The sequence below is a fragment of the Hemicordylus capensis genome, chromosome 1 (assembly GCF_027244095.1).
Source record: "Hemicordylus capensis ecotype Gifberg chromosome 1, rHemCap1.1.pri, whole genome shotgun sequence".
Classification (NCBI taxonomy): Eukaryota; Metazoa; Chordata; class Lepidosauria; order Squamata; family Cordylidae; genus Hemicordylus; species Hemicordylus capensis.
The window spans coordinates 304,662,388-304,676,081 of NC_069657.1; the positions used below are offsets into that span (position 1 = coordinate 304,662,388).

The window sequence follows — 13,694 nt, forward strand, 5'->3', positions numbered from 1 at the left end:
GTTGTAAGACATTCCCCTCGGGATGGGGCCGCCCTAGGAAGAGAACTTGCATGTAGAAGGTTCCAAGTTCCCTGCGGGGCATCTCCAAGATAGGGCTGAGAGAGATTCCTGCCTGTAACCTTGGAGGAGCCGCTGCCAGTCTGTGGAGACAATACTGAGCTAGATAGACCAATGGTCTGACTCAGTATATGGCAGTTAACTATGTTTTTCCCGAACAGCTTTTAAGAAGGCACCTGTTTAATCCCTAGACGTATTTAGCAGTTATACTGGTTCCAAAAGGACTTTCTTCAAAGTCAAGGGTACGAATAGGTGGAATATATTATCTGTAAATCCACCCTTCAGAACTACTTTGTCCTGCAGGAAGAGGAGGAGGAGGAGGGGAAAGAAAGGAAGGCCCGTCACTTTAGTGAGCAAGGAAGGAAGAAAACCTTGGCGGGGGGAGGAGTCTAGGAAGGCGGATGCTGCTGTATGCTAACCGTAGTAGTTCCGGTTACGAAAGTCGATGCTGCTGCCGCCGCTTTTCTGACCTGGCTTCCCGGCAGCCGCTGGTTGGCTGAGCTGGCACGCGCTCCTCGCAGCGTGACGGGAAGAGGAGGAGGAGAAGGAGGAAGCCTTGCTGTTGCCGATAACCGGCACTGGCTGCTGGAGTTCTTCCTTCGGCTCCGAGGGCTGCGCCCGCCCGACTGCTTTTCTCGCTGATTGCCTTCGTCCGCGCGGGCGTTTGAGCGCTTGTTTCGCGCCGCCTTCTGTCTCCCTCTCCTTCTCCTTCTCCTCCTCCCCGCTCCTCTCTCTTTCCCTCCCTTCCTTCCTTCCTCCCCCTCCCCTCTCCCCTCCCTCCCTTGCCCTTCTTCGCCATGTCCACTCGCTCGTGCCGGGAAAAGGCGCAGAAGCAGAACGAGCAGCACCAGGCCATTCTGGCCAAGCTCTTGCGGGAGGACGACAACAAGTATTGTGCGGACTGCGAGGCCAAAGGTACGCGGGGACGGGCGAGCCCGAGGTGGTAGCCGCCGGGGGCGTGGGGGGTGGGAGGGGACGCGAATGCGCGCACAGGTGAACGGTGGCCGAGCCGGCAGCAGCTGTGTGGCCTTGTTCCGGGGGTGGGAGTGAACTTGGGAAGGGAAGGGGGCTAGGACAGTCGCACCCTTCCCGGCCCTGGCTTCCTGAAAGCCTGTGTTAGTGGCCAGCTCTGGGGTGTCCGCTTACCGCCGCCGCCGCTTCCTGAAACCGATCCCACCCCCGCGCGCTTCTGCCTTAATGGTTGCCAGGAGGAGCTTTTGAGGTGTGGTGGGCCATGTCTGTGCCTTCTAAGAACAAGGCTTCGCTGGAGCCCGAGTTGTGCCAAGGCAAAGGCCCAGAGCGCTTTTTCCTCCCACCGCCTCCCTGTTCCAGGACGCAGCCCCGAGTCAGGGATGACGTAGGTCTGGCTCGAAAGAGGCACACACAGGTACCCAGGGAGCCGCCTTCGACTGAGTCAGACCCTTGGCCTACTACATGATTTAGCTCGCTTGTATCGACTCTGACTGGCAGTGGCTCTCCGGAGTTCTTGCTGATAGGTGTATTTGCCGGCTGTAGAGAGGCGTGAACCTGGGACCTTCTGCATGTAAAGCAGATGCTCTACCATGAGCTACTTCAAGTGTGCCCAGGGGCTTGGACATACCTGGTAGGATTTTAGAAGTTTTTACTTTGGACAGTAGCTCCTCATGCATATCAGAAAATGCTTTTGAAACGCCTTTGGTTCAAGAAAGGCTTGTTTTGTGGCATGTGGTAGGAACAGTGACTGTCCGAGATGCCTATAGCCATCTCTCTGGGCACAGAGAATGTGTATGGTTCTTTGGATGTTGGCCATGATTTAGAATAATGTTTAGGAGATAAACCTATAATGTTGAGAGCCCCTGATGAAGAGCCTGTGGTTTAGTGATTTGGGATTATAAAGGTTCCACACACACAACTCCTTATGCTTAGAGTTCCAACTATAGCAATATTACCTTGAGATGAGGTCTATTGACATGACACCTCAGCATTGACACTTGCAAGTAAGTCCCGTCAATTGTGACTGAACTGAATAACTACAAGCCCCAGTGCTTACTAGAACTGGGTGAAGGGCTTTGAGGTTGGTGGCTTCTCGGCCACTTTAGAAATTAAACATTGCATTAAAGGTTCTGCAGAGAAAACATTAAGCATCTCCTTTTTCTTGAATAAGGAGCACACCTGTGCATCTTTTGGGCAAATGGGGAGCAGAAATTGAAATATCATAACTAGGGAAGCAGGGTAAAAATGCTTGAGGTAGAGACAATTTAGGGTTGTGTATTCTGGGGATTTCAGAAGTGACCAAGAGAATGCAGAGGAGAGTAATTCTTGCAATATCCATAATTAGAATATTGTGCTGTAGAAGTATATGGGACACAGTGGAATTTGAGGGAGCATTATGCCTGTATATATCAACTGAATCATTTTTTAAAAACTTGTGATAAAAAGGTGGTAGATCTTGTGTGTGTGTGTGTTTGTGTTTGTGTTTAGTCAATGGCTATTTAAAATGGGTTGTCTCTTTTTCATATCAAGATAATTAGAAATGAGCAGTTTTGTCCAAGGTGCTTTTTAATAATTACAGTAGTAATGCTCCTGGATCTTAGCAGCTTTAAATACCATGAGATCTTTTTGAAAGATGGAGAAGAGGCATTGTGCTCCAGTAGTTTTATTCCTGTTGGATGGCTGGTTCAAGAAGATGGTGTTGCTCCTAGCATTTGGAGATCTTTCAGGTGATATTTCTTCAGGTGATATTTCTAACATCTATATCATGGCTGCACAACTTTGGCCTTCCAACTGTTTGGCCCTCCCATCACCCCCTAAAAGCATTAAAATTGCTACTTTAGAGTACTTCTATGTGTATGGCATTAGTTGCAACCATGCCTGAAGAAAGCCAAACTGACTGCTCTTATCTGCACTGACAACATCCTGATTAGACTACTGCAATGTGTTGTATGTAGGGCTGTCTTTGAAGACTTTACCTATATGGAAACTAGTTCGAAATATGGCAACTAGATTGATTGGGACTTATCAAATGGAACATCTCATCAGTTCTTAACTTCACTGGCTGTCAATCCATTTAACATAGAGACACAGGAAGCTGCCTTATACCAAGTCAGACCATTGGTCTATCTAGCTCAGTATTGGCTACACTGATTGGTAGATGCTTTCCCAAGGTTTCAGGCAGGATTCTTTCCTGGCCCTACCTAGAGATGCCAAAGATTGAACCCTGGACCTTCTGCATACAAGACAAATACTCTGCCACTGAGCTACAGCCCCGTCCTCAGCACAGTTCACATTTGTGACTTTTAATGCCCTATATGGCTTAGAACCAGGGTATCTGAAGGATCACCTGCTCCCGAATAAATTGCCTAAATGCCCAGATAGTCTCCTGGGGCACTTTTCCAGTTGTCCCTGCCTTCATAGGGTTGGTATATGGTCACTGGTGACTGAAGAAAGGACTTTCTTACTTGTGGCCAGTGGTCCCTCTAATCTGTGCAGAATGAGTTTTGTCATGTGTGTGCAGATGCATTCAGAGTGGGGCCTTCCTGATTCAATCTGAGCGGGATCTAAAATTAACTGACTGGACCTCAGAAAATTTGTGAGCACACACACATGCGCACGCCTAAGAGGGAACAGTGCTTATGGCACCCTGTCTGGAATGCTCTTCCCAGGAAGACTGTCCTGGCATCAAATCTCATGTCTTTCCAGTGCCAGGTAAAGCACTGTTGGGTTAGTTTATCCTGCTAATTTGCTGTGGTGCTCTGCCATTTTTTGAGTTTAATTTTTGTATTGCTTTTATTTTTAAATATACTGTAGATTGTAAGCCAACCTTGAAGTTGTTAAACTGAATAGCAGGATATTAAATATTTTAAGATAAACAATGTTAGTAATTACTCCAATCATGAATGGTTGATGGTACACCTTTCTTTATAATTTATTGTTTTAAAATCACTCCAGAATAAAAGTCAGAGTTGAACATAGAGTATAATTGCCAGGGAGGGATGGTATACAGACTTCTAACTATGAGTCTGAGCACACATCCTTGTATGAATTAGATCTTGTGTTACATTATTTCAAAGTCAAGGAAACAAGCTTTGTGGTTGTATGTAATGTTTGACCTAGAACTTCCTTGATGTTTCATTGTGTTGCCCTTCATCATAGGAGGCAAGGGATAGAAGTGAGTCATATTTCAGTGGGCTGATGTTTGTTCTGCCTGAGCGATGCATCAGGAAGTTGTCTCCTTAACAGTGTTGAATGTTGGAACACTGAGAGGGGGGGAAGGGAATCCTGATTTCAAAAGTCAGAATAGGTTAGTAGACTTGGGGCCCAGAAACACTGAATGTTGCAGTGACTCACTTGATTAGTAAATAATTGGAAGTCCTCTGACTTTGGCTTTCCAAATCCAACATATTTTCCCCATGTATTTTTTCAGATGTTGTGAAAGGTTCACCAACAGAAAATGATGCGGAACTGTGTCTCTACAGTTCGCAGAGAATCAGTCAAATTTTAAAATGGGCCTTTCTCTACTGTGGAAAAAAAAATTCACTGTATTACTAAATATAGAGCAGCATTTATAGTTGGAATCTTGGGGGACAAACTAATAGATCCAGCAGTAATCTCTGCTAACTGTGTATAGGCACCTAAGTGGTGACTGTTTTACATTTAGCAGGGAGAGAACAGCTGCCCTTACCAGTCCAGCAAAACATCCTTCCCAGTGGCTGCTGCTGGTGTCTCCCTTGTTTTTCTCCTTAGACTGTTAATCTTTTTGGGACAGGGAACCAACCTTCTTCTGCTACACACGTTGCTTTGAAAACTGCCCTTTGCTGGAAAGTATTATATAGGGTTTTTACAATAATAGTAATCTAGACCAGGGATAGCCCCCTAATGGCACAGTGGGAAATGGCTTGACTAGCAAGGCAGAGGTTGCTGGTTCGAATCCCTGCTAGTATGTTTCCCAGACTATGGGAAGCACCTATATCAGGCAGCAGCGATATAGGAAGATGCTGAAAGGCATCATCTCATACTGTGCAGGAGGAGGCAGTGGTAAACAGTTGACACCAACTCGACGGCACACTTTACTTTATAGATCAGTTGCCTTCAGCCATTCAAGAACTGAGACACATGTATTACCCTAACCTGTAAAATGGAATCCACTTTTAACTTTATTCTCCATCCTTTTCTCTCAGTTTTCCTGCTGCTTCTCCTCTTAAAACTAAAAACAGCAAAGAGAAACAAGCGCAGCACCACCCACTTTAGGTTGAAACATGAGTCATTACAAATCATGACCCACCAGTGATCACTGCATGGTAATCTCAATTTAACTGGACCATAGGTTGGTAACATTTCACTGTAATCCCATTTTATTTCGTCCAAGATGTCTTTTCTTGGATAACATCAGGACAATAAAAATACTAAGCTCGGTTTGTACACTGACTTATATGATATTAATATACCACAGAACAGTTCAGTGTGTTGTGTTTTAAAATTGTGATCTATGAGTCTATGTATAAGTACTTGTTTTGCTGTCAGGCTATGTTGTGTGGGTTTGGGGTGTTGTATCAAACTTCTCTGATCAATTACTTCAAAATAATTACCAGTTCTGTATTTACCTCTTTGAATCTTATTTCACCCATAAGCATGCACTGGAAAGAATTCATTTTTAACACCCCCAATCTAGGAGTATTAGTGTTAATGTTGTTTTGAGCATGTGTTGTGGTAGAGGGCTGTGAATTATCCAGGCCAGTTCAGAAGGAGAATGGAGTGATCATAGTTTATACTAAGTACTTGTCATGATTGTATGTAAGCATCTTGAATGTTGAGAATGTGCAGGGATTTTTTCGATCTGGACCCAGTATTGATTCCTCACCTAGACAGAATGCATACCCAGTTCATAAGTTGGAAGCAGATAATTGGCAGTTAAATGGTTAGATATGTTAAGCTCTCTTAGGAGTGGATAATATCTATAATTGATTTGTGCAGTACATCAGGCCTCAACAGGTCGTCTTTGGCTCTAGGAGGCAGACTGCCCTGTGCTTCGAGCGGTGGTTGTGGTGGGGACTCACTGCTTGACACCAGCAATGCCTTTTGCTTCATGGGACGGGGGATTGGCAGACTTGACACCAGCAATGCCCTCTGTTCTATGGGGGACAGACTCGCTGCTTGCCCCTAGTAGTACCTTCTGCTCCAATGGGGGGAGAGTGAGCGACCTGATTTGCTTGCCCCTGTGTTGTTTGCTCCCTCCTCTTCCTCTTGGTCTTGACATCTGTCTGTCTCAGGCAGATGAACACAGCCAGGAGGAGGAGGAGGGAGGAAGCAAGCAACTCCCTCTTCTTCCTGGTTGCGTATGTCTGGCTCAGGCAGGCAACAGACTGACACATTCAGGAGGAGAAGGGAACAGTTTCCCTCTTGCTCACTGCTTTTGCCTGGATCAGATGTCATGCTTAAATTTCTAAGCACCATGATGAGCTGGGACTTGAGAATTTTCAAGCCCTGCTGTACATACCGTAGTGAGGTTCAACTGTTTACAAACCTGCCAGGAGCCTCACCAGTTCATGCCCATCTATCCCCAAATGGAATCCTTCAGGGCTGACTAGCACATTTTTTTTTGAATGGCAAGGTTTTTGATTGATTGCATGGGATTCTATCATCAAAACACCATAATTTCCAGGAAAATTAGTCTGCTTAATTAAAATTAGTCTGCCTAAGCTTAATGGGAGTGGGGAGAGAACTTATTATGGCCATTGACCAGTACAGAATGAAAGAGAAAGCAAAACGAACCCTGAGCACCTGAAGATTGAGTGATATTAAAAACGTGGCCATGTTACCAGTAAACCCGCCGACCAGAGTTGCTGTATTGGCTGGAAGGAAAGGGAGGGAGAAGCAAGCTCAAAAGCCCAGAGAGCTACTTCATATAACCCTGAATGCTGCCTAATGCCCATCTCTGTGCTACAGCAAAGTTGTTTCTGGGTTACAAAAGATAACAGATTGTCATATGTAATTCTGGTCCAGTAACTCAGTCTAAAATTTTAGTAGGTTGATTAGATTGGTTTTCTTCAATATTATTGTTATTGTTATTGTTATTACATTTATATCCCACTCTTCCTCCAAGGAGCCCAGAGTGGTGTACTACATACTTGAGTTTCTCTTTCGCAACAACCCTGTGAAGTAGGTTAGGCTGAGAGAGAAGTGACTGGCCCCAGAGTCACCCAGCTAGTTTCATGGCTGAATGGGGATTTGAACTCGAGTCTCCCCGGTCCTAGTCCAGCACTCTAACCACTACACCACGCTGGCTCTCTCAATATCTAAATTCTTGATTGGCCGCCTGTGGAGTGTCTCACAGTAACTACTGATGCTTCTGCTATAATTGGCACAGGATGCAAGAGCTAGTAGTTTACAGTAAAAAACAACCACCACCACTTCTTGGAATCATAGTAAACATAGTCATTCCAGGGCTAACCTCTTTATGAATTTTAATATTGTCAAGCTGAAATGCTGTGTACACTTGGGAGTTAACACAAAGTGGTCGTTGCTTCTGAATAAACAGTTGTTGTTTGCTTAAATTTAAAATTTACCAAAAATCAAATGGTTATGCTGCTATGGAAATCTGCCATCTGGTTTTTGAAGTTGTTTCTTCTGGTGGGCTAGATAGAAAAATGCAGTGGAGTAACATTACCGCCTTCTTGGATGTGCATTTATTGAAAGGATAAGTTAGAAATCGGAGGTTATAAGGTTTGCTTATAAAGAGGAAGCAAAATTAGTCTTGTTTTATAGAAAGTGTGAGTGTGAGAGAGAGAGATTTAAAAGATGATCAGGATAATGATCTGAGAAGAACCTCAAAACTAGTATGCAGCTACCGTGTATAGATAGGGAAATTAACATGAATTGACAGGTCAGGGGAATAAAGAGATCTGTTTTATTTTAATAATTATAACAAAGTGTGCATATTTAATTAGCACACAAAGAAAGAAAAATTCATGTGCTAGAGAGGCAGAATATTTCAAAATGCCTTTGAAAAGAAGTGCTGAGGGGAATTGGTATAAGAACTCTCATATGTAGTGCCTCACCAGAATTTATTTTATTATTTATTTATTTTAGTATATTTATATACCGCCCCATACAAAAAAGTCCCTGGGTGGTTCACAATTCCACAGCTCTTGATCTTCAGAGCCTTCCGGTAAACTGATGGAAATAACTGGAACATGTGTAGTAAATTATGTGAGATGTACAACTAGTTAGCATGAGAGAACCACAAAACTCAGAAGGAAGGTTTTCTGTACCATACATCATCAATTTACTGGGGGGCGAGGACAAATCATGGTATGATTTGTGCATTGGTTTATACAAATCATGGTATGATTTGTCCATTGATTGTTAACCTTGTGTTGCAAGCTCCTAGGGATGGGGATGTGCTTTTCTATCTTTCTTTTGTTACTTTATAAAATGACATGTACACTGATAGCATTATGAAAATAAATAGATGTTATATTTATTGCCGGAGCAGAGTTATGCACTCGGAACATGGCTCTCTTCACATCATGAGCACCATGCACAGTCTCTTCTCCATCCTCTCTGCTGTTTTCCTCACCCCACCCAATTTCTCTTTACCAGTGGGTGACTGAATATGTCAGCAGTTCCAGGTGAGGCCACTGTGGTCCCTGCTGTTTGTTTCAGGGGTAGTAGTTGTTGATAATAATAATAATAATAATAATAATAATAATAATAATAATAATAATAATAGGAAATCAAGGATGCCACTGTTGCTGAACTGTTTCAAAATCAAAACCAGGCAACCGCCCCTTTGCCTTCACCTCAAAAACCCAAATGCTGTTTAACAGAAAAGCAACAAGAACTAAAGCAAAAAATAACTGAGCACATGAACCAAACTACCACCAGGGTTCGACTTCCAGCTCTAAAAACAGTTGCCAAAAAACAACTTGCTCAGGCATTAAAAGATGTTAATGCTGCACTTGCAGAAATAACAACCAATAATTTACAAGAAACAAACCAACTAATGTACAGTGCAGCAACAATAACAACACAAGAGCTCGGATATAAGACCAGTGGACCTGTCAAAAAACAAAGCAGTACATCACCTAAATGGAAGATTAGATTAGAAAATAAAATCTCCAGGCTTAGATCAGATGCTAGTAAATTGAAAGATATGAAAGACAAGAAGCTGAAGAATGAAAACACCAAACAGTATCTGATCCAAAAATACCACCTAGATTCAAGGAAAATTAGAGAAGTCCTGGAAATAATAAAGCAGCAAATAAGAGCAGTGTCAAAAAAGATTAGCAGATATGAAGCCAGAACTACACAACACAGGCAGAATCTCCAATTCCAGTCGAATCAGAGACGTTTCTATCAAAGCATAGAAGGAGAAACTGCAAGAAACGTAGAAACACCAAATAAAGAAGAAACAGTGCAATTCTGGGGGAAATTATGGGACAATCCAATTATAATCTATTGGATTGTCCCATAATTTCCCCCAGAATTGCACTGTTTCTTCTTTCTTTCTTTTTTATTATAAAAAAGCAGGCTGGATGAAAGAGGTCAAAACATGTAACCAACAAATGCAAGATCTAATAATAACACCAGAATTAATAAGTGAAAGAGCAAAGAAAATTAAAAATTGGACTGCTCCAGGCAATGATGAACTGCATGGCTTTTGGCTTAAACACCTAACAAGCCTTCATAAACAACTATCAAAACAGTTCAATCACATTTTGCAAGGAGGTGATATTGAACAATGGCTAACAACTGGGAAAACTCATCTCATAATGAAAGACCCAGCAAAAGGTGCAGTTCCAAGTAATTATAGACCGATAACCTACCTGCCAACCATGTTCAAATTATTAACTGGAATAATAGCAGATGAAGTGATGCAACACGTATTAACTAACAAACAGCTTCCAGTTGAAGAGAAAGGAAATTGCCCAAACACCAGAGGCACAAAAGACCAACTGCTGATTGACAAAATGATTTTAGAAAATTGCAAGAGAAGAAAAACCAATCTAAGTGTTGCATGGATTGACGACAAGAAAGCCTTTGATTCATTGCCTCACACATGGATACTAAAATGTTTAGAAACAACTGGTGTCAGCAAAAACATTCAGATATTTATTAAAAAAAGCCATGAGCATGTGGAGTACACAGTTAACAATCAATGGTGAGACACTTGGACAGGTTAGCATTAGAAGAGGCATTTTCCAAGGGGACTCACTATCCCCTCTGTTGTTTGTAATCGCCATGACCCCGCTTTCACAAATACTAAACAAAACAGGCCTCGGATACCAAACATCTAAAACATGAAGTAAAATCAACTATCTGCTGTACATGGATGATCTGAAGTTGTATGGAAAGTCCCAGTCAGAAATTGAATCACTACTAAACACTGTCCGTATATTCAGTAGCAATATAGCAATGGAGTTTGGACTAGACAAGTGTGCTGCATTAATAATGAAGAGAGGGAAAATAACAAAAACAGAAGGAATAGAACTGCCCAATGGAAGCAAGATCAAGAACCTGGAAGGCATTCTCCAGGCTGATAACATTGCACACACTGAAGTTAAAAGAAAAATTGGAAGTGAATACATCAGGAGAGTTAGAAAAATCCTCAAGTCCAAACTCAATGGCGGGAACACCATACAAGCCATAAACACCTGGGCTATACCTGTTATCAGATACACTGCAGGAATAATAGACTGGACCCAGGCAGAGCTAGAGACGCTAGATCGTAAGAACAGGAAAATCATGACCATCAATCATGCTCTGCACCCCCGCAGTGATGTCGATAGGCTATACCTCCCTTGCAGCTCAGGTGGAAGAGGAATGCTGCAAGTCCATCAAACAGTAGAGGAGGAGAAAAGAGGCCTTGAAGAATATATCAGGGACAGTGAAGAAGATGCACTTCAAATGGTCAATAATGTGAAACTATTCAACACCAGTTAAACAAAGCAGGCCTACAAGAAAGAACAAGTCAAGAACCAAGCAGAAAAATGGAGAAATAAGCCCCTGCATGGTCAATATTTGCACAATATAAGTGGAAAATCAGACATCACCAAGACCTGGCAATGGCTTAAGAATGTTTACTTGAAGAAACAGGGGGTTCAATACTGGTTGCGCAAGAACAGGCACTAAGAACAAATGCAATAAGAGCAAAAGTCGAAAAATCCACCACAAACAGCAAGTGCCGCCTTTGTAAAGAAGCAGATGAAACCGTGGACCACCTAATCAGCTGTTGTAAAAAGATTGCACAGACTGACTACAAACAAAGGCATGACAAGGTAGCAGGGATGATACACTGGAACATCTGCAAAAAATACAAGCTACCTGTAGCCAAACATTGGTGGGACCATAAAATTGAAAAAGTTGAAGAAAATGAAGACGTAAAAATATTATGGGACTTCCGACTACAAACAGACAAACATCTGAAACACAACACTCCAGATATAACTGTAGTCGAGAAGAAAGAAAAACAAGTCAAAATAATCGACATAGCAATACCAGGGGATAGCAGAATAGAAGAAAAAGAAATAGAAAAAATCACCAAATACAAAGATCTACAAATTGAAATGGAAAGGCTGTGGCAGAAAAAGACCAAAATAATCCCAGTGGTCATTGGCGCCCTGGGTGCAGTTCCAAAAGACCTTGAAGAGCACCGCAACAGCATAGGGGCCACAGAAATCACCATCAGCCAATTACAAAAAGGAGCTTTACTGGGAACAGCCTATATTCTGCGATGATATTTATAACAATTGACAATAAAAGTCTGGCATCCCAGGTCCTTGGGAAGGACTCGATGTCTGGATAAAACAAACCAGTCAATAACACCTGTCTGACTGTAAAATAATCATCATAATAATAAATAAATAAATGTTTTTGAGATCTTTTGCTTCTGAGAAAGAAGTGGGGGGTTGAGTTGCAGAGGGAAGCACAGTCTATTCTCCCCACTCTGAAACTACATCATGGAATAGGCTTGATTGCACTCATTTGCCAGCCTAAGCGCAGGACAAATTCTCCTGCTTGGCATGGAGGTAGAGGCTGGCTGTGTCCCTGAAGTGCATGCCAACTTGTCTTGGATTCCAGAAAACCTTTTCCTGTATCAGTACTTGCTAAATGCTGATCAAGCTATCCCTGGGTGGACAACAGGTAGCACCTGCGTGCTATCTCAAAGATTCTTTAACTTTTTGTAGGATGGTTGGGATTTGTTTGATGCACATGCTATTTTTATGAAAAGAAAGTGGTAGAGACCTTTATCTACCCTGTCCACTGCCTTCTCTGGGATCTGTGCTCAGTATGACCCAGTTGGCAAATGTGTGTGAATATGATGATATGTTCCATGCTAAATGTTGATTTGCTGGCTCAATGAGTCTTTGAATTGGACAAGAAGACTGAAATCCTAAACACTTTCTAGGGAGTAAGCTTCATTGAATATTGCGGGACTTCTGCTTAAACATACTTATGCTATTGCTGTGATTTAAAATATTAAATCTCCCATAGAGTGGTGGCAATTGTAACTTAAAGATGTGTGTAAGGAAATAGAGACTTATAGCTGCTGACAACTTCAGTTGTTGCTTCAGAAACCCTCCGCCGCCTTCACTTGCCATCTGATGTTAACAAAACCAGGAAGATGGGATTTTTGACAATTACTGCTGTTGTGGAAGATCACAATGCATATCTGGTAGACATTTTGAGCTTAAGTATAGAAATGTCACTCTGCCTTTTTACCCATTGTTTACAATGTTTCCCCCCAAACCCATTTATATAAATATCATCTGCCAACAGATACTTACACTTCATGTCTCTGAAGTGCTTTCTAGTCAATAAAAGCTTCTACCACAATAAATCTTTCTGTCTTTATGGTGCCACAAGACTTGTTCATTTTGTCCAGTGCAAGGGAGAGATTGTGTGACTTAGTGGTATTTGTCTTGACTGCATGACAGCAACGAGCTACTTATAAGTAGTTAATAGGGTCAGAATGTTAATGATAGTTCAGAGCAATAGCAGTGCAATACGAGGCAACTGTTATGCTTTATGGAAATGTGGAAAATATTTCCGCTTTATATTCTGGAATAAATGATTTCCATTGAAATACAGAACACTGGAACCTTTTTTGTTAGTGGAGTGCATCATATGTAAACTGCTGTCTCTAGTTTTTAGGTATTAAGGCTGCCCCAACAAATGTATTTGGTTTTTTTGCCCACTCTTCCATTCTTTGTTACAAATAACCACTGTGTAACTGGACTCACTCCTTGGCTCACTTGAAGAGCTTGTTCAGTGTCATCTTAACTCAGTCTCACAGCAGTCACATGTAACACTGAAACCAGATAGAAAGGGGTGTAGGAAATCGATGCACGTGAGAGGGCCAGTGGAGGCAAAATGCATGTGATCCTTTCAGTTTTTCACAGATCCTTAATCCTTTCAGTTTTAGAACTGAACTAGGCCACCTTATTATGGCATAGCTAACTGGCTGTGTAAATTATATATGGTTGCCTGTGAATTGAGGAAGTGGTTAAAAAGTTCTCAGCTATGGTCTAGAATGTAGAATACAAATTAAAAAGGAAGTTCACACCTGGGTTTTTTCAGGATTTTCAGTGCAGAAACTCAGTATGGTGAAGCTTAAATCCTGGGAGTTTTCAAGTGATTTTGTGGTCTGGGACTGGGAG

General features: G+C 42.2%; 1 protein-coding gene across 5 annotated transcripts in view; it reads left to right on the forward strand.

The window, feature by feature from the left end:
- The window catches only part of SMAP1 (small ArfGAP 1), a 169,703-nt gene that overhangs the window by 58,290 nt on the left and 97,719 nt on the right, over window positions 1-13,694 (forward strand). Inside the window, exon 1 of one of the 5 annotated variants that reach the window (XM_053286764.1) lies at window positions 499-972. The exons of 3 other annotated variants lie outside the window; for them this stretch is intronic. In XM_053286764.1, coding sequence (XP_053142739.1) covers window positions 855-972 — 118 coding nt within the window. In that variant the 5' untranslated portion in view covers window positions 499-854. Of the gene's footprint in view, window positions 1-498; window positions 973-13,694 lie in introns of those variants that run through there. One more of the 5 variants, XM_053286765.1, reaches the window with a different exon arrangement.